General features: G+C 47.8%; 3 protein-coding genes across 5 annotated transcripts; 1 reads left to right on the top strand and 2 right to left on the bottom strand.

Moving 5' to 3' along the window:
• Positions 1 to 572: 572 nt before the first annotated feature.
• Positions 573 to 10,682, bottom strand: TNFAIP1 (TNF alpha induced protein 1). Its single transcript, XM_054573191.1, has 7 exons — positions 10,532 to 10,682; positions 7,047 to 7,364; positions 6,258 to 6,427; positions 5,740 to 5,829; positions 5,601 to 5,653; positions 4,604 to 4,799; positions 573 to 3,127 (listed from the first exon to the last, which is right to left on the bottom strand). Exons 2-7 carry the CDS (start codon positions 7,249 to 7,251, stop codon positions 2,891 to 2,893), a joined length of 951 nt encoding a protein of 316 aa, XP_054429166.1. The 5' UTR covers positions 7,252 to 7,364; positions 10,532 to 10,682; the 3' UTR covers positions 573 to 2,890.
• Positions 10,683 to 10,805: 123 nt separating this feature from the next.
• IFT20 (intraflagellar transport 20) lies at positions 10,806 to 17,928 on the top strand. Of its 3 annotated transcripts, XM_054573195.1 has the most exons (6): positions 10,806 to 11,037; positions 14,274 to 14,306; positions 14,466 to 14,594; positions 15,791 to 15,876; positions 16,510 to 16,613; positions 17,078 to 17,928. In XM_054573195.1, exons 3-6 carry the CDS (start codon positions 14,468 to 14,470, stop codon positions 17,157 to 17,159), a joined length of 399 nt encoding a protein of 132 aa, XP_054429170.1. In that variant the 5' UTR covers positions 10,806 to 11,037; positions 14,274 to 14,306; positions 14,466 to 14,467; the 3' UTR covers positions 17,160 to 17,928. The 3 variants fall into 3 exon arrangements, with proteins under 3 accessions (XP_054429170.1, XP_054429169.1, XP_054429168.1); XM_054573194.1 differs by lacking the exon at positions 14,274 to 14,306; XM_054573193.1 differs by lacking the exon at positions 10,806 to 11,037 and having other exon boundaries at positions 14,081 to 14,306.
• Positions 17,929 to 17,949: 21 nt separating this feature from the next.
• Positions 17,950 to 25,813, bottom strand: TMEM97 (transmembrane protein 97). Its single transcript, XM_054573192.1, has 3 exons — positions 25,623 to 25,813; positions 19,814 to 19,958; positions 17,950 to 18,925 (listed from the first exon to the last, which is right to left on the bottom strand). The coding sequence occupies exons 1-3, from the start codon at positions 25,749 to 25,751 to the stop codon at positions 18,666 to 18,668; spliced, it is 534 nt and encodes a 177-aa protein (XP_054429167.1). The 5' UTR covers positions 25,752 to 25,813; the 3' UTR covers positions 17,950 to 18,665.
• Positions 25,814 to 26,645: the final 832 nt, after the last annotated feature.

Below are 26,645 nucleotides of genomic sequence, written 5' to 3'. Positions count from 1 at the left end.
GCAGAGCAGGAGGCCAACATCAGGGTCAGAGGAGTGGCCTGGCTGTTAGTGCTGGCCAACCACTGGCATCTCTGGCCTCCCTGGCTGGGGAGAGGAGTGAGGCAAGCCAGCCATGTTTCCTGGAATGATGGGCTTGCCAGCCATGAGCACAAACTTGTCAATCCTCCAGACAAGTGCAGAAATTCAGCCGAGGTTTAGGTTATAGGTGGTGACTAAGCCAAGTTACTTTCTGAGCTTTTCACAGATCTCCAAGAGCCAGAGATGAAATATGCTGCATTTCACCCTGATTCTTAGGGTTCCTGCTTCCCCACTACCATAGTGATTGTTAAAGAGGTTATTTTATTCTTGAATTAATATTAAATCTCAGTTCCAGCCCTTATTAGTGTTGTCCTTAATCCTCCACCAGGGGGAGCCTGCGTTGCAGGAGAACGGAGTGCACGGGGACTTAGGACAGGGAGAACACAAGGTCAGGTGGTGAACACAAACGCGAGAGCTCTGTCCAGAGCAGTGAGCTGACCAAGCTATACTCACTGTAAGCACGGCTCTGTTCACTGCAGTGTAACACAGTTTTATTAGAAATTAGTGTTTCCATCACCTATGCTGAACAACAAAGAATTTGAGCTAAAGAAGTTCTCTCATGCCAGCACCTGTGCCATCCTTTAGGCAGACCTTGATTGGATAACAAACTGAATAAAACCCAACACTGGTACATGTCCTTAATAGCAGGCTTCCAGTTTTCTGAGACACTGATGAGGTTTGACCTTCATCCACACTTTTTGTTTACTTTTTCCCTGGGCTGCTAGAGTTGAAAAATTCATACAACCAAGAGTTGCTTTTCGAATGGGGCTGGGAAACTCATTCTCCAAGCCCTTACACCACAAAGTCTGATTTAAAAAGATTATTTCAATGAGCTCAATGTTAGTATTTTTTTTAAGAGGAAGATGTTTTCCATCAGAGAAAGTGTCTAGAGTCCCAGACTATTGTGCTTTCTGAGAAAGGCTAGTCACAGACAGCAGAGGATCTGAATGTCAAAGCTGTAAAGAGGCTACAGGGGTTGTGAAGGTCAAAGGTTAACCATTAAAATACTTCAGTGGGGCGCTGGGACTTTGAGTGTTAAAGGGCTTCAGGAGGGCAGCTGAGGAAATAGGCCATTGGTCTTGGGACTATTCCAGACTCTGTGAGAGGCACAAAGCCAAAGCCAGAATCTGGCCAAGGAAATGGATTTGTCTTCATCGTGTTACTCCACTGAATGCGGGAAGAACTGTTCATAGCTGCTCACCAGGGCACCTCACCTGCAACTCCTTATACATTCAAGACTGTGACAAATGTAAAATACCTGATTAGAGTCACATTTCTCTTACCCCATCATGTCATTTCAGGTCCTTGTTGAGTGTATATTAACCCTGGCCTGGCATCTGCCCATGGACTGTGGAGTCAGCCATGAATAGCCACGTAGGGGCTTACTGTAAGAGTAGTTGAGAGATGACCTTGATAACCTGTGTCCTTTGCTGAGTGAGCGAGCACTGCTAAGTGGCTGTGCTGCCCTGTTATTTGTTAGACTGGCTGAACATTCCCTTCCCAATGGCGTTCCTTTGGAAAAGAATTCAGATAAGCAGCCTCCCAAGGGCCAAGCCAAACAGAAGGGAACGAACACCAAAGACCTGAAGAGGAACTCGCATCCTTGCCCAAGAGCTGGTGCTTGGCATTGCCATGGCCAAGTTATCCAACAGGAAAGAAATGAAGAAACCTTTCAAGGGGCTTAGGCTGCTTACAGTATCCTGTGTTTAGAAACTCACCCTGGAAAGAACCACCATCCCCAGCAAGGACACAAACCTGACAGCACGCGTGGGGAGCGGGAGGGTATGTGGCCAAGCACGTCACCTCTGCACGGGGCTGCTGAGAATGCAGGGCACTGTGCCCAGTGCCCATGGGCTCCACAGCCTTCCTGCTGTGGCGCATGCTCCTGCCCCCTAAATGGCTCTTTGGCTTTCCAGTAAGGGCAGCATGCCTTGGAGCTGGGGGCAAGAGAATCAGAGTCAGTTATGTGACCCTAAGAGGTTGGGGTAAAATGTCCTTTCTCACAGGAGTGATATTAGGACCATGGTCCCAACTTCCACATCCTTCAGCGCTCTGGGCACCTGCCTGGCCAGCCTCCTGGCAAAGCCGAAACTGGTCAGTGTTTTTATTGCTTCTTCTATCCCCTCCCTCAGATTGATTCTGCAGAGATGAGGGGATTAGGGTCAGGAAAATAAAACATGGGTCAGGGAGAAATACAACTCTCCTGAACAAATGTACAAAGTGCTTTAAAGTCTTGGCATCCTGGAGGGGTAGCAGGAGTACCCAGGCCCCTCAGTACTAAACCTGTAACTATTCATTTCCTAGATAGTTAAAAAAACAAACATCAAGCCTGTGCTTCAACACCTTAGGAAAAGAGGAGCCCCGGGTTCTAAGAAACTGGGCCTCCACAGCACCGGCAGCCCCCTTCTCCACAGAATGACCCCATCCCCCGTGGCCCCCAGCTGAGGCCTAAAGTAGCCCTTCAGTAGAGCAGAGGGGCATGCAGCAAAGGGCGGGGGAGGGGGGGGGCTCTTCCCAGCAGGAGGTGGGCGGACTGATCCACTCACCCCAGGGGCAGAAGCAGCTCCTTGTCAGGCAGGCAGGGAGTCACTGAGCAAAGGGGCCAGGACTCAGTCATCCTGAAGTGCTCAGGGAGCAGGACGGAGGGCCGGGGTCCCTGCCCTACTCAGCCCTCTGGCCCCCAGGCAGGGCCTGTCATGCCTGTGGGCGCTGGAGCAGAGACCCAGCCAGCAGCAGTGTGGGGTGGCCAATGGGGCAGGGTTCCACAGGAGGGAGGTAGGGTGTCCCATGCCCTGACTCCCTGAGGGTCTTGTCAGTCGCGATGGGCAGACTGGTGGCCGAGCTGCCGGTCATCGTAAGTGCTGTAGCGCTTGACGTGGATGCGGCGGACACGGTCCCGCAGTTCAAAGGTCTCCTCGTCTTCACTGGGGGATGCCTGCCTGCGGCTACGGCTTGTGGCCTCTAACAGGGAGTTGTCAGGGACTCGGGGGGTCTCATAGAGTAAGACGTTCAGTGTCTCCTCATAGATTCGGGCCTCTGGAAATTCCACCTAGGGCAAGGGGAACAAGGGGACTGAATGAATGAGGTTTCATCCCAAAGACAGAACAGCATGTCAGGGCCCCCGACCCTGTGCTGGCCCATTAGGCCTCCTGACCTCCCTCAGGAGACCGCTGGCTTTCTGTCTCACGAGGCCGAAGGCAGGTCTCCCTCTGAAGGAGGTGTGAAGAGGCGCACTCTATGCACATAAGGAAGGATGCGGGAGACAAGCATCCTCTCCTCGTCCTCCTGGATCCCAGACCAATGGACTAGTATGGGCAGAGGTTAGGGCCTTGGCTTTGTGGTTAGGCCTAGACATTGGACAGATACAGTTCAAGTACTTAATAGCTGTGGGGCCTTGGACTTAGCCTTGCTAGGCCTGTTTCTACCTGTGTGAAATCATGGTTAGTGCCTACCTCAGAGAGTTGTGAACATTAATTGGAAGGTAGATAGGGATGGCATTCAAGGCGCCTGGATTCTAGCCTAACTTGTGTCATCTGGAGCTTCTGTTCCCTTGCCTGCCAAATAGGGAGAATGGATGTGGTGTGTGGAGTCACCAGGCTCATAAAAGAGAAAGCACTTAGGGAGGTAACAGGTGCCATTGCCTCTTCCATGGCATAACCAACCCCCACAGAGACCTGCCCCTGAACCCTGACTCCACTGATATGTGCACATGGGAGCTCCCACCCCCAAAAAGACAGGAGGAAGCAGGGCCACTTCCTTAAGCCGTACCCCCTGACCCTCAGACAGCCCAGCTGTAGGCATTTCAGTGGTCTGGGGGCTAAGAAGGTGACGGGAGCTTGCTGCTTTGAGCCCTTCACACGCATGGGACTCTCCCCGAGATAAGCTGTCCTTCCATCCCAGCAAAGCCCTGCCATCTCTGGGGCACACACTCTCGGGGGTGGGGGGAGGCACTGACCCCTTGCAGCCTGGGAACGTGGGCTTAGCTGAGTTTATGTTAACTGTCACCTGGCAAATCCCTCACAGATGTCTGGCTCTGTTGTTACTGAGAGGCTAAGCTGATTGAGCAGGGACGCCCAGCTAGCAGGGGCCAGAGAGGAGGTCTGAACAGCTATTTCCACTACACTGCACTGCTTCTCTTAAGAACTGTCTCATTTTCATAACAACTGTGTTAAATTCACACTATTATTCCCATGTCTGCAAATGAGGAAACCGAGGCCTAACCGGTTTAAGTGGCTTATCCAAAGTCAGAAAACTGGTAAATGCTGGGGCTAGAATTCAAACCTGAACTGGGCCAACTCCAAAGATCTGGTCCTTCCCACTGCACTGCCTGTTCCCTTCCCCACAGCGCCCACCTAACAGCTGACCAGGACAAGGAATTCCTTGCCACCCCCCGCGCCCCTTGTACTGGCTTTTATCCTTGCCTGGCACCGTCACAGCCAATTTGGGAAAAAGAGAGCAAAATGGATGCCCCTTTCGCTCCCTGGTGTGTGTCCCGGGCCACCCAGGCAGAGGGAAGCCCCCACACCTTGGTCTGCTTCTTCTCTGTGGCATACACAATGGAGGTGCAGCACACCTCTGCCAGCTTCCGACCCTGGCCGTAGAACGACCAGCAGCAGATCTCATCGCCGATGACGTCCTTGATGAAGAGCACACGACCGTTGAAGCGCAGGGAGAGCTTGTCAAACAGCTCGATGTTTTTCAGGAGGTGGTCATCGGAGTTGCTGAAAAACCCACAAGGGCCCACAGGCCTGGGAATGAGGTTCCAGCACAGGGAGCGTACGAGCTGGGCTTTCCCCACCCCTCCCCTAACATGCTGAAGTGAGGAAAAGTCAAGGTGCCAGAGGGGACAGGAGGGGAAAGGGTCATGGGGCACCATCTGGGTTTGGGAGCCTGCGTGGGAAAGGAGCTGAGTTGGTTTTAAGTTTAAGCAGAAAGAACTGAGGGTGAGGGGGGTCTCCTCGCACTCGGCCTAGAAGGAAGGAGGCTGGCTGCTACCTCCACAGGGTTCTTTCCCTTGCTGTAAGGGTGACGCTATCAACATGCCTGCTCCCAGAGAAGCACTGAGAGAGTTTGCGACTCTGAGCCTGCAGCCTCCTGCGCAGACCTGAGGCCTGTTGAGAGGACACTGCGGGGCAAGGGGGAAACTGGCCTAGGACAAAGGCTGGCTTAGGAGGGGTCCCAGTGCACAAGCTTCCCAGTGCCCCTCCTCCACCGGTAAGATAATGCTGGGAAAACACCTGGCACGCTGCCCGACATGGCATGTTTCGAGGGTGTTACATGTTCAGTCTCGTCTATATCCCAGCCAGTGCCCTGCAGCAAGTTCCAACCGCCTCTGCCTTGGTTCCCCTTCTGCTCTCTTCTCTTTCCTCCTAAGACCCAAACCCATGCCAACCGTGCCAGGGGTGCAGGTGGCTCCCCTTGGGTCTGCTGCCAAACTTCCACTCTGGCTGCTCCACCCCTTCAGCTGCTTCTGCAACCCTTCCCCAAGACCCCCTGCCCACACCCACTGACGCCCACCCTACCTGGTGTAGGAATACTTGTTGTTGCTTCTGTTGTACAGCAGCTTCACCACCGGCTGTGAAGGAGGAGAGTGTGAGGGCTGGGCCGGGTCCTGGAATCCCCCGCCTGTAGCCCTCAGAGGTCCCTCAGAGATCCCAGTACCTTGGTGGAAGATTCGATGAGCCTCTCCTCCTCCTTCAGGGATGTAATGACGGGGATGTTGCACACAGGCTGGTAGGAGTCCTTCTTGTCCTGGGTGACACATACAGCCGAGAAGCCTTTTTGAGATCTTGTCGGCCAGCCCTAGCCAGGCTTTCCCCGGGACCTGCCAAAGCCCCTCTCCACGGCCAGCCCTGCTTGTTGAGGACGCAGCAGAGATGAGGAGGCCCCTGGTAACAGAAACTGCCAGCTGGCAAGCAGACTTCCATTTCCAGAAAACCGAAAATCCAGCGTCTAGGCTATAAACCAAAGGCAGGGCCTAGCCATACTGCTTCAGCTGGCACCTTACAAACTGACTGGCTGCCTGCTTGCTTGGCCTGGGCAGCACCTGGTATACCTAAGGAGGCCTGGACTCATCAACCATACCTGCCACACAGCCTTCCAGGAACTGGACCCTTATGTCCCCGAAGGAGGGGGCCAACTCCCAACCTTGTTAGCCAGCCCCAACTCTGCCTCCATACCTGCAAGGCGGTCTGGCACATGTTCACCAGCCCCTGAATGAGGTAATATTTCGCTTCAGCCATCAATTCCTTGATTTCTTGACGGCTCTGAGGGAGGGTGATGGTGTCATCACGGAGGTAATTCAAAATGGTGCCGAAGTGCTTTCCACACCGGTCTATGAGGATCCAGCCTAGGGATTCAGAGGGGCCCCGGAGGGTTACTGTTTGCCTACAGGCACCTTGGAAGCAGGCGGCAGCAAAGGCCACCCGATGAGCCTAGTGACAGGTAGCAAAGAGCATATAAGCAGAGCGCACAGCGCAGGGTGACAGAAGCAGGAACAGAATCCCAAGCCCTTAGGCCCATGGTAGCTCTTCACTCCTCCTCCCTGAAACCAAGGCCTGGCACACACTGCGGGAGAGACAGGCCCTCTGGGCTCCGCAGGGGCCTGCGCGCTCTCGGCCCAGGAGCGCACTGGCCTACCTCCTGTCAACACAGAAACCGCCAGGCCCTGCCTGCCTTCTGCCCGCTGCCCAGTCACTATGGTGAGGCTTCTTATGAGAGCCTAGTCTTATAGAAATAAACAAAAAGTATGGCTATCCTCCCTGGGAAATGCGTAAACATACAATAACCTACATACAATTTCAAAGAATCCTGAAGTTCGAGTAAGAACTTCAGGTGGAGTCCTGTGTTAGGTGAACTGGGAAAATGAACCTAGATTTCAGATCTGCCAGACTTAAGCCCTTCCCCAAAGCCATGCCCTCGAACCTCCTGACCCCCACCCACCTGCCCAGCAAGCCCTGAGACCTCACCTTCTTTGTCAGTCAGCACCTCCATGCGCCCGCTGAACATGGCCTTGAGCATGGTGTCGTGCCGGGTTAGCGCCCGCACAGTGGTGTAATACAGGGAACCACCCACATTGAGCTGGACGTATTTGTTGCCCAGGCTTCCTCCCTTGAAGCCGCTGAGCTTGGGCTTGGCCCCTGAGGCTGGGCACAGACAGGTGTCCCCCGACATCTCCCGCTTCAGGTAGATGACCACACGGCAGGAGGTGGGCTTGGAAGGTTCCGCCGTGGTGGAAGGGTCACGAGTGAGTGGCCAGTGGAGGTGAGAGCCTCATACTCTCAATGCTGTAAGCAGATGGGAGAGAAAGTAAGAGTCAGCAAGGGACAGCCCTCAGCCAGGAGGGGACAAGGGGAGAAACACTGACCATCCAGTCATTCTCTCCTTGATAAGCCCTTGATAGGGTTCCCTGGCAGAGGCTAAGGCCCTAGGCAATGGTAAGAAAGACACTCCTGCTGTTCTTTATGGTACCAGCAATCATGTCTGGGAGCAGAGTCTCCCAGAGCCCGGAACCAGTCACTTTACCAGCCTCTCTGAGACAGCTCTGGGTGGCAAGGAAGACCAAAAAGCCCTTGGAGCCAGTCAGAGGAACCAACTAGGCAAAGCAGAAGTCTTGGGGATCTACTAGTCAGATTCCAGTTATTTTCTTCTCAAGGTTCCCAGGGTGCAAGACTTCCAGCCAAACCTACTGGGAGTGCAGCCAGCCTCGGAGTTTCCCAGGAGCCTGAGGGACAGGAAGCACTTCCTTTCTAAAGATTCCAGGCTCAGAAGAAGTCTGCACCAGTGCTTATTTTGAGTAACACTCAGAGTCTGGCTTCAGGAAGGCAAGTTAAGAGCAGCTCAGGAGAGTGTGAAATGAACCAGGCTGGAGGGAACCAGCTAGTGTTCTTGGCAGAGGGAAGCCTGGCTCCAGTCAGGGTTTCCAGACATTCCCCTTCCTTGGCACTAGCCCTATCCCAAGTTCCTGAAATTGTCACCATTTTTCAAGATTGAACAACTACAGGATGGCTATTTTTGCTTCTTTTTCCTGAGAGGGGGCCCAGCCCTATCTTTTCCTCTCTTCCCTCTCAACAAGAATAGGAAGAAAGCGCTAGAAAAGATAAGATGATAAATCTAAAGTCAATTAAGTGATTTGGAAACTGAAATACTAATAGTTCATGGGAGGGAGGAGCAAGGAAAGCAGAGGGGAAAGCCAGGTCACCCCTTGTGACTTAGATTCTATATTATTATATGTTTTGATTTCCTAGAGAACACAAAAATCCATTTACTGAAAGAGAAAAAAGAACAAACATTCATTGCATGTGTACTATGTTCCAGGCATTTAATATTTATTAGTTCATTTAATTCATTCAGCAATACAACAATAGTGAGTGCCTACTATGTTCAACAGTAGGGATATAGAGATAAGAAGACATCATCCTGCCCTGGCTGGTGTGGCTCTACTGGAGCGTGATCCCATAGACCGACCAAAAGGTCGCGGGTTTAATTCCCAGCCAGGACACATATCCAGCTTGCAGGTTTGATCCCTGATCAGGGCATGTACCCTGGTCAGGGGCCTACAAGAAGGCAACAACCAATGTTTCTCTCCCTTGCCCTTGCTCTAAAAGCAATGAAAAAATGTCCTTGGGTGAGGATTAAAAAAAAAAAAAAAAGGCAATTAGTCTCCCAATTAAAAGAAAAAGAAGATATCATCCTTGCCTCCAAGGAGTTCAAGTGTGAACAAGAATAAAAATAGTAAGAGTTAGCATTCACTGTGCCTCTGCTATGTGCCAGGCACCGGAGACAGAGAAGAGAACAAGGTATGGCCTCGTGGAGCTTGCATTCTAGTTTGTGGGTACAGACAACAAGAAAACAAACAAATATGCAGGTAATTCCAAAAGTGAGAAATGCAATGAAGCTAATAAAACAGTGATCAAGAAAGTGACTAGGGAGAGCACTAATCTAGATTGAAGACCAGGGAAAGTGTTTTTGGGAAGGTGACATTCTAGCTGAGGTCTGGAAGAGTATTCTCGACAGATGGAAAGGTTAGACCAGATCTTATTAAAGAGTTCAAATCTTACACCAATTGCAATGGGAATGGATCGGAGAGTTTTAAGCAGGGGACTGGTATGATCTGAATTATTACATTTTGGAAAGATCACTCTGGCTGCTGTATAGAGAATGGGTTGTAAGGGTTCAAGAGAACAAGTGGGAGGACCAGATGAAGCAGTAGTCTAGGCAAGAGAGGGTGAAGGCTTGGACCACAGTGGTGATAATGGAGACAGAAAAAAGTGGTATTACTTCAACTAATCATCACGACATGCAGAAATTTACAGTTGTACGTCATTTCTTGTGTGACCCAGAAGCAGTGCACTGGTTTTACCGTTTACTGCTCCATTCTCCAAGCACAATGCCATACACACTTTGAAGCATTTAATATGTTTGTTGGTTATACTGAAATTGTCCCTGGTAAGGTTTAGGTAGGTCCCTGGGAAGGATACCCAAGGAAGAGCCAGAGCAGGTATTGCCAGAGGTACTGAATTCCTTCGATGGCTTGTCCAGGATACTCTCAGTTGCTTCAAGGATAGAATGAACCCTCACCAGAACACTGTCCAATCAATGAGTAACACTACTATGAGATCACTTTACCTTTCTCAGCCCACCAAGGAAATAAACCCACCCTTTAATGGCCTTAACAGGTTTTAACACGTTCCTGTGTATTTTGTATCTAGCATCAACTTCCCCAGGATCAAAGCGCACATAATTATTCTGTCAAAGCAAAGGAACTCAAAGGCTAAGTTGTTGCCAACAGAGAAAGACAAATCCAGAGTTAATCTATTCCTTTCCCGCAAAGCAATTGCCTTGAGCCCCTGGATGACGTCAGCCCAGATTGCGCCCACACCAATGAATTCCAGGAATTCTTTGGCAGGTGACGCACAGAAAGGACTTCCAGTGAGAATGAATTTTCCACTGGCAGCTTCGATGCTCTTCCTTCCGGACTTTGTGTGTGGATATTTGGGGGATGCCTGAAGCTAGGGGCGTAACCGTGTCCGCGAAGCTAAGGTGAACCCAAGCAGAATAAAGGGCGGTGGGAGGAGGTGGGAGTCCTAAAAGAAGAAAACCCAGAAATCAATCACAAACAGGGAAAACTGGAAGTGAGGAGAGAGCCGGTCTTGGTTAGGGAGGGCGGGTCTACCAGAAATCCTAGGTGTAAAAGTCTTAGGTTTCATCCAAAGGATCTGGAGAAATTCAAGAACCAGCCTCTCTGTGGCCAGTGTAGTCCCCCGCCAGCCCGTAGCTCTCTTTATTACCGAGACACCGAGACCGGTTCCGACACACACAGACACCTCCATTGGGGGACCTAAGCTCCCCATCTCCCCTACTCCGTTTCCCCGGGACCAGGTGGGGCTCTCTTTGCGCCAGCCCGGGGCCCGTCCATCCCTTCCCCTAGGGTATCGGCAGGCCCGATTCTCACCGTCCCCAGCGATGCCTTTCCTTTCAGGTGGGTTGCAGGCCTACACTTTACCGCCCCTAGACTCTGGCCGCCTGTCCGACCGCAATCCCGGGCTGTGAAATCACATCCTCCCACCGCGGACTCCGCCCCGAGTTGCCGCCCAGCTGGGCGGGCCCAGGAGCCTGAGACTTTAAGCCCCGGCATGCCCAGCACCCAATCAGGGCAGAGGGAAGAGCCCATATTCCGCGGTGAGCGCACTACTACTTCCGTAAGCTTTTCCATGCCAAAGGCCTGTGGATCTTGTATGCAGTCGTCCCTTTTCTCGGGCCTTTGTTTCCCAGAAGGCTCTGCGGGTGAGGCGAGTGTAAATACTTCCGGTGTCAGGTAGTGACGGTCTGTGTAAACTGGTCCTGTAGCCGTGGCAGCGGCAGAGTGGCGAGCCAAGTTCAGCAGTCGTGGACCGGAGAGAGAAGCTACCTGTCGACATCAGCCTGGGCTGCAGCGCGCCGCCGCTACGGGGTCTGAAGGTAGGCCGTGACCCGGGTGGGGGACGCGGGCGGACCGGGGACGAGACGGGCCTGACAGGCTCGCGCCCCGAGGAAAGGCAGTCCCAGAAACGTGGGAATTTCGCCCGACTCTTTGGGAGTGGTATTACACGTAGTTTGGGCCGGAACTTGACGCGTTGGTGCTCGCAACGGTCTTATGAGGAAACTGCTTCTCAGATAAGTTCAAGGAGTTTACGTACTGAAGACAGCCAGCTCCGTCTTCCAGATCTTAACTTTCTGCTCAGTGCCCTTTCCCCACACTCTATTGGTGGAGCCTGCTCGTAGTGCCAGATCTCCCAGATGTGGATCTGGGAGAGCCAGGGGCGGAGGGAATGCCACTGTCCTCATCTCCAGGGAGCTCAGTCTGGCTCTTGTGCCCCGTGTTTCTCAGATGCGCAGACGCGCGATGCGGGGAGCTGGGAGAGAATCTGATAGTCAGGGGTGAACCATCTCCACTCCTGCTCTGGTCTTATCCATCTCATTCAACCATACAGTTGTCTCAAGCCAGAAATATCGGAATCTTGTCTGACTCTTTCCTTCACGCATTCTCAAACCCCTACTACATTCAATCAATTCTTTACTAAGTCCTAACAGCTCGACTTACAAAACATCTCAAATTGGGAAACTTTTCTTCAGCTCTAAGCCTTGGTTACTGTAATAACTTCCTCTGTTTTCACATTCATTCCACAATTACTGAGTGCCAGTTATGTTCAGGCCCCATGCTAGATGCTGGGGTTACAGTGATGGACAAGGTAGGCGTAACCCCACCCTATTGTTTCCTGCAAACCAGTCTCCATCCTGAGGCAGAGTGATCTCTCTAAAAGATAAATCTGATTATGTCTCTCTGTTGAGAATCCACTGGCTGCCCATTACTCCTCTGATAAAGTCCAAGCTCATTACTGCATCTTTCAGAGCCCTTCATGATTCAGCTAGCTCTAGCCTCACCCTCTAGCCTCACCCTGTCCCCCCCCCCCCCCCGCGCCTTGCTCACTATTTCAGCTGCACTAGCCTTTCAGATCTCCTGATGCCTTTAATTTGTTACAGCCTCAGGATATTCACACATGCTTTTCCTTCTGCCTGGAATGCCTCCTCTCCCCTTCACTGGACAAACTTTTGGACATCTTTTAGGTCTCAGCTTAAGTGTTACTTTTGCAGAAGGTTTTGTTGACACCCCTGCCCCTCTAAGAATTAGGGCCTCCTGCTCCAGCTTCACCTAGAACCATGAGCTTTTCCTCATACCATTACCCCAATTTATGAATATTTGTTGGCTCTCTGTCCAGAGGTCAGGAACTGATGCATTAAAGCATTTTCTTCACTGCTCAAACTCCAGAGCAGATTTCTGAATAAATATATGCTCTCAGGGAAAGAGTGAAAGGAAGAAAGTGTTTGCTCCCTCAGATTACTTGAAACTTACTAGAGCAGTTGGTCTGATTAATGCCCAGTAGGTGTTAAATGCTCAGACTATGCCTGTATATGTACAGTTGGAAGACAAATCTTTTTTAAAAAGCCTGGTCATAAGGAGCTCTGGACGATTAAGACGTTTCAACAGGAAGATGCCAGCCTACTTCCTTTGGTGGATTTCAGGGAGGCCAAAGGCCCTGGGCCAAGGCCATACACAGACAACCTATAGACATGCATTAGTTAGCCCACACAGTGTTGGATGTGCTTTTTTCCTTACTTTACATTTTTTAATTAGATAACTTTCCTTTAAAAATCAGATTCCATACGTAAATCTGGATTTCTGGTTCTCTTGAAAATCGGTTCTGGCAATGGTGGGACTTAATTCTTTTTTAACTATTGATCCTCCTATGGGACTCATGCTCTGGATAGTCCGTCCCAGAATCACCCCATCAGAAGAGAACGTCTCTGAGGAAGCTGGAAGGGAAATAGGAGAGGAGGAAGCTGGAAGGGAAACAGGAGAGGCTTGCGGCGGCGGGGAGCAGAGGGAAGGGCTGGCGCCAGGTGGTGGCAGCCTTTGGAACACCTGGGGTTTTGGAATTGGTATAGTAGCCAGTTGCTAGTCCTAAGTATTGAATAGCGTTTCTTCCCTTTCTAGACAGGGCATGTGGTCTCTATTTTTTGTGCTGTTATTTTTAAGAAAATGAGGGTGAATTTTCACTGTTTCCTTCCCAGAACTGAGGCATCCTTTTGACTGGAAATGCGAGGTGGCGTGGGAAGGGAGAGGATATCTCTGCTGGTTCTCTTGCCTACACCTCAGATTCTTTAGCTTGGCACACAGGGTCTCTCTAATCTGGCTCCATGTGACCTTTCCAGCTCAATCCTTTGTCCTTTCTTCCTTTTTAAAAAAGATTTTATTTACTTATTTTTAGAGTGACGGGAAGGGAGGGAGAAAAAGAGGGAGAGAAACATTGATGTGTGGTTGCCTCTCTCATGCCCCCAACTGGGGACCTGGCCCGCAACCCAGGCGTGTGCCCTGATTGGGAATCAAACCGAGGACCCGCTGGTTTGCAGGCCAGCACTCAATCCACTGACCCACACCAGCCAGGGTCACCATTTGTCCTTTCATCTTCTCAGGCAGGATAGGACCTTTTAGTGACTTCAGGTTCTTGTTTACACTGTTCTGTCTGCTTGGAATGCCTTCCCTGACTTCCTTACTTGATACGTTGTGGCTGATAGTTCATTCCTTTCTGCCAAAAAGAGACTGACCCAACTTGGGTCCCAGTTCAGGCAAGTGTACAGTATCCTGTAGCATACATTTTGGGTAATATTCTTACTCCTGGCTTCTTACTTTTTTAATCCTAATATTTAATTCACTCTGATTTTCTCTTTTACTTGCTTTTTGTGTTATTAGTTCTGTATTTGAAAAGATTCTTCATGTCCTTTTGAGTCTATAACTGGGGGTAAATAAATATGCTTATGGCTTGGCTGACAACTTAGTTCAAACGTCAGCTTCCTCACCCCAAGTTAATTGCTCTGTTCTCCTCTAGCGCTTTAAGATATTTCTGTAAAAGCACTTAACAGTATAACTTTTCAGTTTACATGTCTGTCTTCCTCCAGCTAAACTGTGCTTCTCCAGGGCCGGTACCATGTTGCACTCATCTTTGTATCCCCAACATCTAGCAATGTTGGCATGTAGTAGGCACTCAAGAAATATGTGTTGAATGAACGATGCCTGTGACAAGCAACTGGACTTTATTCTTTCCTGACCCTTGCTCCTATGACACACCTCCTCCTGGCTGCCACTGTCCTTCCTTCAGAGCAGATCTCTAGAGAAGCTGGAAGGGAAACAGGTGAGGCTTAGAAAGGTGGAGGCAGAGGGACGGGGGAGCTTTTGGAACATCTGGGTTTCTGGCATTGGTATCTGGGGGCAGGAGTGGGGCTGGGCTGGAAGCAGGCTTTTCTTTGGGTAGCTGGGAAATGATCAGGGATTGGGGTTGGCTTCTTTATAGGTATGGCCAAGGACGTCCTCGGTGAAGCAGGGCTGCACTTTGATGAGCTGAACAAGCTGCGGGTGTTGGACCCAGAGGTTACCCAGCAGACCATAGAGCTCAAGGAAGAGTGCAAGGACTTCGTGGACAGTGAGTATCATTTGGGGAGAGATGTTGCCACTCGGCTTTGAGCGATTCCAACTGTGCCCCACCCCGACCTCCCAGCTGTTGCGTGTGGCCCTGCCAGAATGGAGCAGCTGGTCCCCGCAGGTTGAGCCCAGCCTCTATGAATTTCCAGGTACCACCCATCTTGTCTGTCTGCCCTCTTCTTATGCTCTTGTGTAGTCCCACATGGAGCGCCAATCAAAACAGACACCAGAATGCAGAGAGGAGGGTGTTTTTTGAGATAGGCCATCTTTGAGTTTTTTGAGCTCAGAAACCTTAAACTCCATGGAGGCAGAACTATGGCTTGGGAGTGGGAAATAGTTATGTACTGATGATTTGATTTTTTGGGAGAAATAGTATTCTCAGTGGTAGGCTTGTCTGTATTGGGAGTGGAAGCTGATTAACTGGAGTCTCTAGAAACAGCTCAACAGACCCCATTTAGTCATTTTTTAACTAGAGAGATCCAGGACACCTTCTGTCCCAGCAGCCAAGCCAGCCCACTGGCAGTGAACATAGAGCAGCTGTAACTAGAGTGGGGATTTCTGAGCCTTCCGGGTCTCTCGGCTGCAGAGAGAGCGTCCCTGGTGAAGGGTAGCATGAGTTCTGTTGCCAGCCCCGCTGGGCCTTAGTGTACTCCTAGGTAGACCGGGGTTTTGCCACGCCCATGGATATTGAAAAAGGAATGGGAGATTAAGGACTTAAATGCTTTGAGCTTATTGGGTGTGGTCACAAGTGGATAGCCACCACCCCACCATCAACTAAGAATCTAGTGTCGCCACCCCGCCATTAACTAGAACCTAGTATATCTGTGGCTGGTCAAGAGGCAGCGTTCCTGTGAGGCAGTCCTTTCATGAACATGGCCCTTTGTGCCTCCTGTCACTCCTCGGAAAGCAGGATGGGGTCCGTCCACAGAATGGGCCCACCAGGACCCTTCATAGCCTGTGGTGATGGCAAGTGGCTGGCTTCGTGCGGAGTCAAGGGCCAGGTGTTCCTCAGTGTACTCTGGGCACCCGGCTCTCATCTCTAGGTTCAGACCAAGGGAGGCAGGTTGTAGGCCAACAGGCACCAAATTGTTTTGAGAAAAATTAGAAGGGGCAGTTATGTACTGTCTCGCTGAAAGGGAATGCTGAGGGAGAGCGATGACACCGAGAAAATAAAGACATTTTTTTCTTTCCCTAAAGAAATTGGCCAGTTTCAGAAAATAGTTGGTGGTTTAATTGAGCTTGTTGACCAACTTGCAAAAGAAGCAGAAAACGAGAAGATGAAGGTAAGATCAGCATGTGTTTTATCTCAGTATTCACTGGGACCCTGGCTCACTAGCCTATCATCCTTCTGCGCTCTGGACTTTTCTGTGTTGGGCGGGGGGCGGAGATATTCTTTTAATTAAAACAAGATTTTAAATAGCAAGATTTTCTGTACAGGTATTGACTCATTATGTTGTATACCTGAAACATTCCATGTCAGTTATACCTCAATTAAAAAATTCCTGGTCCACTTAACCTACTACTGAACTCTTACATGCCAATACACTTTCGGTAATTTCCTTTAATCTTCACATCATCACAGACGTAGATGGTTTTATCCTCATTTCATAAATGAAGAAATGAAGGTGTGCAGAGTATAGATGACTTGGCAAAGGACACAAGGCTAAATGATAACACCAGCTGGGCCACTAACACCTGAGTGCCACACCCTGGGGATACTCTGAGATCTGCCTCCGAGCTCCAGGCCAGTTCTCCCTTTGGAATCATGAGGTTAATGTTTCTCCCAAAGCTCTGGGGCTCAGCCTTTTCCCTGCTGGGCAGTGAGGTAGCCCCCAAGTGGCCCTTAAACAGTCAAGGACTTAATGCTAAAAATGGTTTTAATGAAGCCATGACCTTCTTTGACACTGTTTTTCTAGGCCATTGGTGCTCGGAATTTGCTCAAATCTATAGCAAAGCAGAGAGAAGCTCAACAGCAGCAACTCCAAGCACTAATAGCAGAAAAGAAAATGCAGCTTGAAAGGTAAGTTAGGTAAAACAAGGTCTTTACTCAACTGCAATTCTTTTTCCTTCTTAACAGTCACCTCTGTCCTTGTTCATCATTGTTCTCCCAGGAAGTGTCACTTGTCATCCTAATTTGAAGATTTTAAAAATAAAAATATATTTGATTGGGAGGAAAAAGTACATGTTAATATCAAACCACCTATATAGTAGCTGGGGAGCTTGAAAGCTCAAATAGTGAGTATGTGTAAAGCTGGCTGGGGCTCTCCCAAAGGAGAATAATCCCTCAGGGCTGAAGATTTTTCATGTGTGACCCTGTGCAGGGCTCTTCACATGTAATTTTTTCTCTTCTTGCCCTAACCACCTTCATTCTGAACTAACACCATTTCTTGGAATCATTTAAATCACCTATGTTCTTCACTAGAAGAATACAGTACATAGTTGATTTCATCCATTTTTAGGGCTTCTAACAATTTTGTTTTTCAGGTATCGGGTTGAATATGAAGCTTTGTGTAAAGTAGAAGCAGAACAAAATGAATTTATTGACCAATTTATTTTTCAGAAATGAACTGAAAATTTCATTTTATAGGAGGGCAAAAAACAAAAACAAAAAAACAAAAACCTCTGTACCATTCCAGTGACTTTGACCAATGACCTAGTGTGTCATTTGAGATGGTGTGTAAGGAACGCAGCACCTCTGAAGGCAATAAAACAAATCTGAGGGAGCTTGTTTCAGATGCCTGTGTGTATCTGGTGAATGCCCAGTGACCATGGTGGCCTGGGTTTTCACCTCTTGCATTCTTTGTCTGAAATAAGCAGTGTGTAAACTTGGATTTTTTTTGTAAATTTATAAAGCTTTGGAAGAAAAACAATAAATTATTGTTTTCAGATGGCTTCTCTACCTCTTTTCCTGGTGCCCTTAAAGTGTACACTAAATGCCTTATAAAAGAACCTTGGACTCTATTCCCTAGTCCACAAAACGAACCAGGCAGTGGTCAGCAGCTACCTTTATTTGGACTGGACACATGAGTCAGACGATACTCCCAACAATTGGAGCAACATGGCTTATGAGCAGAACAGGCAAAGAGGGAACTAAGTGGGACCAGTTTCTATTGTTATCCATGTGTGTTCACCAAGTTTTGTTTTGTTAAGTTAGCCTTGAGTATGAATTTAGAGAAAGTGAATGGAACACCATGTACTAACATGAAGACACTCTATGCACATACTGGACATGTTATGCCCAGCTGTCCCATTTTGACTGAGAATAAAATGGGAAGGAATGATTACACTATTTGTAAGAAAGATCTGAAACACACTTCCAGATCATGTTTGAGACAGCAGACCTCAGAGTAAAGAAACTTCTGTCACATGGTATGTAAAAGTATAGCACTAACGTTTGGCAAGAGGATAAACAAGAAAACTTTAAAAAAGCCTCTCCTCCTGTGATGCTGTTTCAAACAAAAACAAAACATCTAGTTTAGACCACTACTGATTGAAAGTCATGCCAGGGCTGGACCTTAAGGAAAACTAAGTTAAAAACTCTTGCAGAATCGTTACTTTCTTTCCCCTGCTGCTCCCTACCCTGTGTGGAAAGAAGAAGGTACAGTTTTTAATGAATATTAAAAAGGTATAAATTCAAACTTAAAAATGACCCAAAACTTCCCACTATTCACTTTGCTGAATAGTGACATGCTGTAGGGAATCATGAGTCAAGGGATTAGTCGCGCATATATTGTGGATCAAATGACACATGAAAATGCCAAGCAGGACATGTTTCTTAGAAGTTTATCCAGTTTTGGGTCTGGTGCTGCTTTCAGTAATTCAGCAGTGGAACTTGGGAGCATAACGAAGTACTTGGCACCACTTCCCTATTACCTAACCCACACCCCTCTGCCCATCCTCAGGTGATTGATCTGTGCCCGTGCCCTTGGAAGGGGATGGTTTGATGTGGCTCCTGCTGCTGGTGTGTTTCAAATGCTACTGAAGACATGGGTTCTGAGCAGTTTTCCTTGAACTGTGTCCAACAGGAAACTGTCCTGTGGGCATCTCTCCGCTGGGCCAGCAGTTCTTGCTCTCATTTTTTCTTTCTTTTCTCCTCATACTTGTAGTAAGGGCTCCGCAACATGAAAAGCAGAAGCGTAAGAGGGATGAGAAAGTAGGGGGCATAGACACACATGAGGGTTAGTCGTTCACGGAAAGTCTTGGGTCCTAGTCCTTTGAAACCGCTGGCTTTAGAGAAATCCTCAAATAGAAGTGTGAAGAGAATTGGAATTAGAGTGGTCATGGTGTGAACCGAGTAGATGATTGCAGGGGTGCGGATCCACTTGCAGCCTCCTGGAGTTGTCAGGGAGAGAGAGAGAGAAGCATTAGGTCGGTTCACTGCAGGGGTGCCCGTGACATTCCCCACGCATCTCTGCCTGCTCCCTTCAGCTGAGTCACTGTACCTCCTTTTCCAAGTGGAAACAAATGGAAAACCAGATGTGTTCTAATGCTATCTAACTGCAAATTTATGTGACAGCCAGGGCCCTAGAGCACTGACTGCCCAAGAACCAAGGGGGGGGCGGGGGTGGAATTTAATTCAGAAGAACTCTAGGGCAGTAAACGTTAAACCTGTTCGGTCTCAATGTGCGGGTGGTGGTGCTGCCAGCAGCATCTGTTAAGTAATCACAGTGTATGTAGGTGAGAAGGTCAACAGATGCTGCAAAGAGATGGGTTTGGGAGACTGCAGTGGGAAATAAGCTGTATGAGCTTAGCTGCCACACATGCTGGTGTGACCACCTCCTTTATAAAAGCATCAGTCATATGGGGACACTGTAAGAATAATTTTTAAGTAAGAAGTTAAGTCCTTTAGGAATTAGCCTGATGCTGCTTATTATACTACCTAAAGCACAAAAATAAAAGCCAACGATAAGAGAAAGAAATTCAAATATAAAAAAAGAAATAAAAAGCAACAAGTTCAGTCGTTAGGTAGCCTCAGGTTTTGCGCGTGTGAGAGATGTCCAGTTGGCTGAGGCAGTCACACGGCCCAGCTGACCTCAGGTGTCAGCCGGAGCCACGCTGAAGTCCCTTCACAGGCGCTATCCTGGCCGTTCCCACCAGATCCTGTGTCACCCTCGCCCAGACTACAGGGGCCACTCCTCTTTCCCTGGGAGATAACTTTCCAATAAGATCTCTGGGAGCCAATTTCAGGGCAAAAATGGGATTTCCCCACCATTTACCAACCTTTGAAGAAGGCATATGTTGCAATGGGAAAGAAAGGCAGCTGAAACACAAGCTCGCAAAACAGGAAGGATTTAAACCACATTGGGGGGTCCTGTAGCAGAGGGTCTTTGAACTCTTTAGCATACCACTTCAGCAGGTTTCTCAACTGGAAAAAGATGAAGATTATGATGAATACGGCCACTTGGCAGGGAGAGGCTCAGTAGCTCCAACCCACTAGGAGTCATTACCCAGCCCCATTGGCAGCAGATGGCACAGCCAGCTGGCTTTTGAGATGCGGCCTAGATGGTCATTTAAGAAAAACCCACTAGCCCTAACTCAAATGTTAGCTTCTCCATGAATCTTTCCTCAGCGCTTCCAGCTCCTTTGTGCCGCCCAGCATTTGTGACTCCATAACACTTATCTAGACCATTGTCAAAAGCAGTATCTAGCATGTAAGAGGAGGCTATTGGTTTGCTGAATGAACACACGAATGTGACACATCTGCCAACAATTCATTCTTTATAAAGAAATGACAAAACTATCCTGACATTTGCTCTTTCACAATAGCAACTGCACACGAAGCTCCAAGGGCAAGATTTCCTCAAATGCAGACATGAAGTGAATTTGACTGCAGGGGTAGGGGGCGGGGACAGTGACGGGAAGGAGGTACAATAAATCAAACCTCTGTAAAGAGGAAATTTTAGACAATTTAAATAAGCCCAAAACCTCATGTTCCTTATCATTCTTAACTCCCAAGTTCTTAAGGTCTTTTTTTCTTTTAGGAGACCAGGAGGATATTTGTAGAACAAACTCTGCCCCAAACCACAAACTATGTATCTTCTAGGCTATGTCAAAGCTTGAGATAGCAGTCTTAGTTCTAGCTTGGGCTCCACCCTCATAATTATGCTGTCAAATCAAAAGATACAGATCCATATTGACATGGCTACAGGTGGGGTAGGGTTGGGGAGGAAGTAAGAATGTTTGAGGCTTTTATAAAGACCCCAGACAAAGTCTAGGAATCTCCACATGCAGGTTTGTTGCATTGAACCTCCTGGAAATGGCACTATCTCGACACACCTGCCCTCAAAGCCAAATATGTTTTTATGTTATGATAAAGCCAACTTCCAAGGTAAAAATTTAGCTTACAATGGAAAATCCAAAGATAGTTTCCCTGTTAATTTTTAATGAAAAGATAAAAGCTCACTATTGTTAGAGAGGCCTCATTGCTGTGAGTGAGCTTTAAGCAAATATCCAGAGACAAACATTTTCTTTTAGCACACTAACTTCAGAAAGGCTCTGGCTAGATAACCAATTTACTGACCAAGTAAGCTTTTAATTTGTACTTTACTTGAAATTTAAATTCATGGCAAGACCCTTAGCTTCCTTCTGAGCACTTCTCATGATAGTAATGTGGTAGAAAATATTCATAAAGGTTAGGTCTCTGCACTTCTCCTGGGCTCTATTTTCTCACCTGTAAACAAGCAACTTGGACTAAATGTTTAAGATTGTTTTTTTCCTTCTAGATTTACTTAGAAAAATACTGGAGAGAGCAGTCTGCTTTAAAAGATTTACTGCAGAATTCAAAAGGCATTCTGGTTCATGTGAACTTCATTTTCTATTCAATTTGTATACAGTCTCTCAGATCCTCCTCCTATTTCATAAATCCAGGTAGATTTGTACAGCAGTACTGTAATTTCTAAGGACTGCAGGATGAGATTAGCAAAACTTAAAATAATCAGCCTGTTCTCATAATCAATTAGAACACCATCTGCCCACAGTCTCCTAACAGCCACCTGATGCCAGAAGGAGGGCTGGTGGAAGGCAAGGCACAGGCACCTGCCAGAGTGCCTGGGTCTGCGTGCTGGGTCTGGACAAAGTACTTGATCTAAGTTTGGTTGTACTGCAATTGTAGTACCTACTGCACTGACGACAAGATAAAACGAGTTAATACATGCAGTCTCTAGAACAATAGCTAGCACATAAAGATTACTTAATTGATTGTAATTAATGCATATTTGGAGAGGTTGAAGTTTAATCCTGTTAACATGTTGGCATGCAACTGGTCATTAATAAGTACTATTATTTTTTTTCTTTTTTGAAGATTTTATTTCTTTTTAGAGGAGAGGGAGAGAGAAAGAGAAGGAGAGAAATATCGATGTGGGAGTGAAACATCCATTGGTTGCCGCCCCCAACCGGGAACCTGGCCCACAAACCAGATATGTGCCCCTGAATGTGCCCTGACCGGGTATTGAACCAGCAACCTTTTGTTTAGCAGGCTGATGCTCAGTCCACATAGCCAGACCAGCCAGGGCAAGAAATATTCTTATTAAATAATAAGACCTCAAAAAAGGTAACAAAGCTCTTCCCATTTCTACCTGAGTCACTCAATTTAGCATTGTTATCCATTAAAAATATTCACCTGACCTGTGCACATGGGCTTCTAAACCAGGAGTTGCAGAACAATTTTGTACTTATCTAAGAGAGCACAGATTGATTTCAGACCTAGATGCTACCTGTTTTCCTTATTTTAAGAGAAGCAATGCTACCCAGCTGCAAATGATACTACAAAATGCTTCCCATCCTCTCCATGTTTAATCCAGCGATTTTCTACCTTTTTCATCTCATGGGACACATAAACTAAATTACTAAAATTTGGTGATACACCAAAAAAATATATTTTTTGCCAATCTGACAAAAAAAGTTATAATTTTGATTCATTCACACTGGATGACTGTTGTTGTATTGGCTGTTGTCATTTCTTTATTTGACAGTTTAAGGGAAAAGAGGTCAGTGCCCCTGACTAAGTTGGATATTGCATGTTTTAAAAATTGTTGGCCCTGGCTGGGTTGTTCAGTTGGCTAGAGAGTTGTCTCAATACTTAAAGGTTGCCGGTTCAATCTCCAGTCAGGACACATACAAGAATCAACCAATGAAAGCATTAATAAGTGGGACAACAAAGCAATGTCTCTCTCTCTCCCTAAAAAATAAAAAGAAATTTTAAAGATTTTACTTATTTATCTTGAAAGAGAGGGGAGGGAGGGAGAAAGATAGAAAAACACTGATGTGTGAGATACATTGGTGGCTTCTCAAGCACCCCCAACTGGCATGTGCCCCGACTGGGAATCAAACCAGCAACCTTTCTGTTTGCAGGCCAGTACTTAGTCCACTGAGCCACACCAGCCAGGGCTAAAAACATTTTTTTAATTCTTGCAGCACACTGGCTGAAAATCACTGTTCTAATCCAAACTAAATTCTTACTATTTCATTATAGTTTTTCTAAGTGTTGCTCTGGTTCAAACCAAGAAAGATTTAGTTTGCATATTTTAGCCCAAATATGTAGGCTTTTTGGTTCTAGGGGACATTTCCTTCTTCTATTTAAGGACAAATAACGACATGTTAAATTTTGGCATATTTTCAAGAAGAATCTGAGAATAATGCAAGACTATTATTATTACTATTTTACCCAAAGAGAAGCAACAAAACTATCAATCCCCACAAGACTGACTAGAGACAACAGGCCTTCCAAGCCAGGATGCCCTTCTAATGCCTTCAAAATAGCATCAGACACTAAGATACACACACATAGAGTTTCTGGCCAGATACTACCTGCATTGGCCCTTGATCTTTTACACTAAGTCAACATTAAATAAAGCTGAGACATTTAAATGGGGTCATTATGCTGGACACATTTTAATGTTTTTTGTTGAGTGGTAAGGACTTGTGGGAATGGCACATTCAGAAAGGATAAAGAAGCCAACAGCTGTTAAGTCTGGAATAATCTTGAGTAACATATTTGTCCAATATTAAAAGGACTCTTAACATCACAGATTGTCACCAGGCAGCCTACCTGAGTTTTGTTGGCCACAGACTTTGAAATCCACAGACATGACTCTCCTTTCTTTGAGGCAACTAATGGCTAATTCAGAGCTTTGATGACCTGTTTAGAAAGTGTGTACTATCTGGGCCTGTGTGATAGACTGAATAATGTCCCCCCAAAATATCCACACCCTAAACCCTAGAACCTGTGAATTTACCTTACTTGGCAAAAGACAGTTTGCGGATGTGCCCTGGCTGAGTGGCTCAGTAGATTGGAGCATCACCCCATAAGACCAAAAGGTTGCAGGTTTGATACCCGATCAGGGCATATACTTAGGTTGCAGGTTTGATCCCTGGCCCAGGTGTGCATATGGGAGGCAACTGATCAATGTTTCTTTCCTTTCTCTCCCTCTCAAATCAATAAACATATCCTTGGGTGAGCATTAAAAACAAAAAAACAAAACAGAGTTTGCAGGTGTGATTAAATTAAGGATTTTGAGATGGAAAGATATCCTGGATTATCTGGTGAGCCCTAAATGGAATCACAAGTGTCCTTATAAAAATAAGGCAGAGGGAAACTGTACTGAAAAGATGGCAAAGAGATAATAGAAGCAGAGATTGAAATGACGTGGCCACAAGCCAAAGATCCCTGGCAGCCACCAGAAACTGAAAGAGGCAAGAAACAGAGTCTCTCCTAGAACCTTCAGAAAGAACCAGCCCTGTAAGATTCATTCTGAACTCTGACCCCAGGACTACTACAGGATAAACTTGTATTGTTTTAAGTGACTATGTTTTTGGTAATTTGTTGCAGCAGCAAAAGGAAACTAACACACCCTGTATGTTTCAGTTTGTAATTTAACCCAACTCTGTCTTACTTGACAACTGAGGCTACAGAGCCCTGACTTGCCCAAGACACTCAAGTTCTTGGAATAACCCAGTCCCCCGTCTGTAGTCAAAAGCTCTTGACACACACTAAACTTTTCACAAGAAAAGGTAGGTCAGAAGACTCCCCAGTTATGCTTGGGTAGAGAAACAAACAAAAAGTGATTTTGGAGTGGGGGTACACTGTTGAGTAGTAGCTCTTAACCTTTTGGGGAGGGTTAGGCCCCCCTGGAAAAGTTGATGGAAGCTATAGACTCTCCCAGAAAACACAAGACACACAATTTTGCATACACCTCAGGAGTTCATGGACTTCAGGTTAAGAAACCTTGCTCTGCACAGAAAAAACGCTTATAAAGAGAGGCAAAATCAAATCTATAGGTTTACAAGTATGTCTTGCCGTAGTTCTACAGACAGATTGGAGAAAGAGAACTGAGGACAGGAATTCCATGGAAGAAACTTACACAAGGTCCAGCCATTAAAAGACGGGGAAAACAAAATTCTGATTAAATAAAAGGCATTAAAGCAAAGTTCGGGGTAAAGAATGCTCTCCAATAACGAGGGAAACGAGGATTTTTGCCTTGTTTTTACTCAGGTGATCATCCTTATTTGAACCCAATTAAAAGGGTCGATTTGAAAAGGTGTCATTTATTTACTTCTGAGCTTTTTTTAAGTTGCTGGATCCTTATCTTGAATGACGATCTGCAAATGCCCTTTAGATGGGTCTAATTCTACTTGGATTCTTTGGGATTAGAGGGTATTTTAAAGCTCCTCCAAGAAAGAACTTTAAAACAAATCCAACACATGAATTAGACCAGTGTCTCATTCATCCGGGCTACTTCCATCAAATACTGACAACTGACCTGAAGTAAACATACCCGGGGAACAACTGGTTTTACAAGGAACAAAGTGTTTGCCCCCAGCAATTTGGGGTGAGCCTGGGGTAGACAAAACCCTGAGGAAGAAGTCGAGTTGAAGGGTGAGGAGAGGCCGGAGCACCAGCAGGACCTAAGGAAGGCAAGAGGATAAGGAAGGCATAAATGGAACGATAGCAGAGGAGAGAAGTCATGGGGAGGCCGGACACAACCGCGGCGCGCAGGCGGGTTCCAAACCCCGCGACCCGAGGCGCCCTCACCTCGATGGGGTAGAGCTCGCGCGGCAGCACCGACTGCATGTCCAAGAGCAGGGTGATGGGGACGTGGGAGAGGAAGTAGAAGCCCAGCAGCCACTCCAGGCCACGCCGTGCGCGCAAAATCCCCATCATTCGTTGGTTGGGCAGGGTTGCAAACGAGGAGGCACTTGCCGGGACCGCCGACGTGGTTAGAAGACCCGGGCACGCGCGCAGTCCAGTCACCCTGCGCCCGGGGCGCTCGCCCCGCCCCTTCTGGGAGCTACGTTGACCGCTTCCATTGGCTGCTGAGGAGAAGCGGGTGTCCATTGGCTCTTCTGAGTATAGCGTGTTGGGAGGTCGAGCAGGGGCGGGGCTTCTTGCCGCCACGCGGAGTGTGCGTGCCCTGCGGGGCCGTTGGGGGCTGGGCGTCTGACTGCCCACCGTGTGGGGCGCTGGGCTCAGTGGGCAGCTAGCTGCTCATTACTCTATTCATTCACTCCCTCCATTTAGTGTTTACGGAGCGCCTTCAGGGTGCTGGGCTATGGGCGTTTTTAGAGATGGAACCCCCAGTGCCGTGGGAGTGTCACAGACCGTGGCCGTCCGGGCAGTGCGTTGTGATGCGCGCCTTGCGCGGCAGTCCTGGACCGTGAGAGCACTGGGCAAGATCCTTGTCCGGCCGGAGTTGAGGAGTCCTGGAAGCCTCCCGAGGCATGCATAGGAGGCAGCCAGCCTCATCTAAAAAAGAAGAGGGTTGTGATAGGAGGTAAAATTGACAGGTCTTGGTGATTGGCTGTGGAGAATGAGGGAGGATCAAAGGTTCATTTATTCATTCAGCAGATATTGATTATATTCTGGATGCAGGCCGGCTCTGGGACAGAGTGGATGGGGCTACTTTTCGCAGAGAAGAGGGTCACAAACGAGGAGTTGAAGGGAGGGTAATTTGGTTCTGGCCATGTCGACACTAAGCAGTCCCTGCAACACCTGAGTGAAGTCCCCTAGGCATTTGGATGAACGTGTCTGGAGATTTGTGAGCATTAGCGTTTGGTG

This window comes from Pteronotus mesoamericanus, unplaced genomic scaffold (genome assembly GCF_021234165.1).
Source record: "Pteronotus mesoamericanus isolate MK-2021 breed Mesoamerican mustached bat unplaced genomic scaffold, CSHL_Meso_final contig_246, whole genome shotgun sequence".
Taxonomy (NCBI): Eukaryota; Metazoa; Chordata; class Mammalia; order Chiroptera; family Mormoopidae; genus Pteronotus; species Pteronotus mesoamericanus.
The sequence above is the reverse complement of the archived record's forward strand: the minus strand, read 5'-3'. Positions and strand labels throughout refer to the sequence as shown.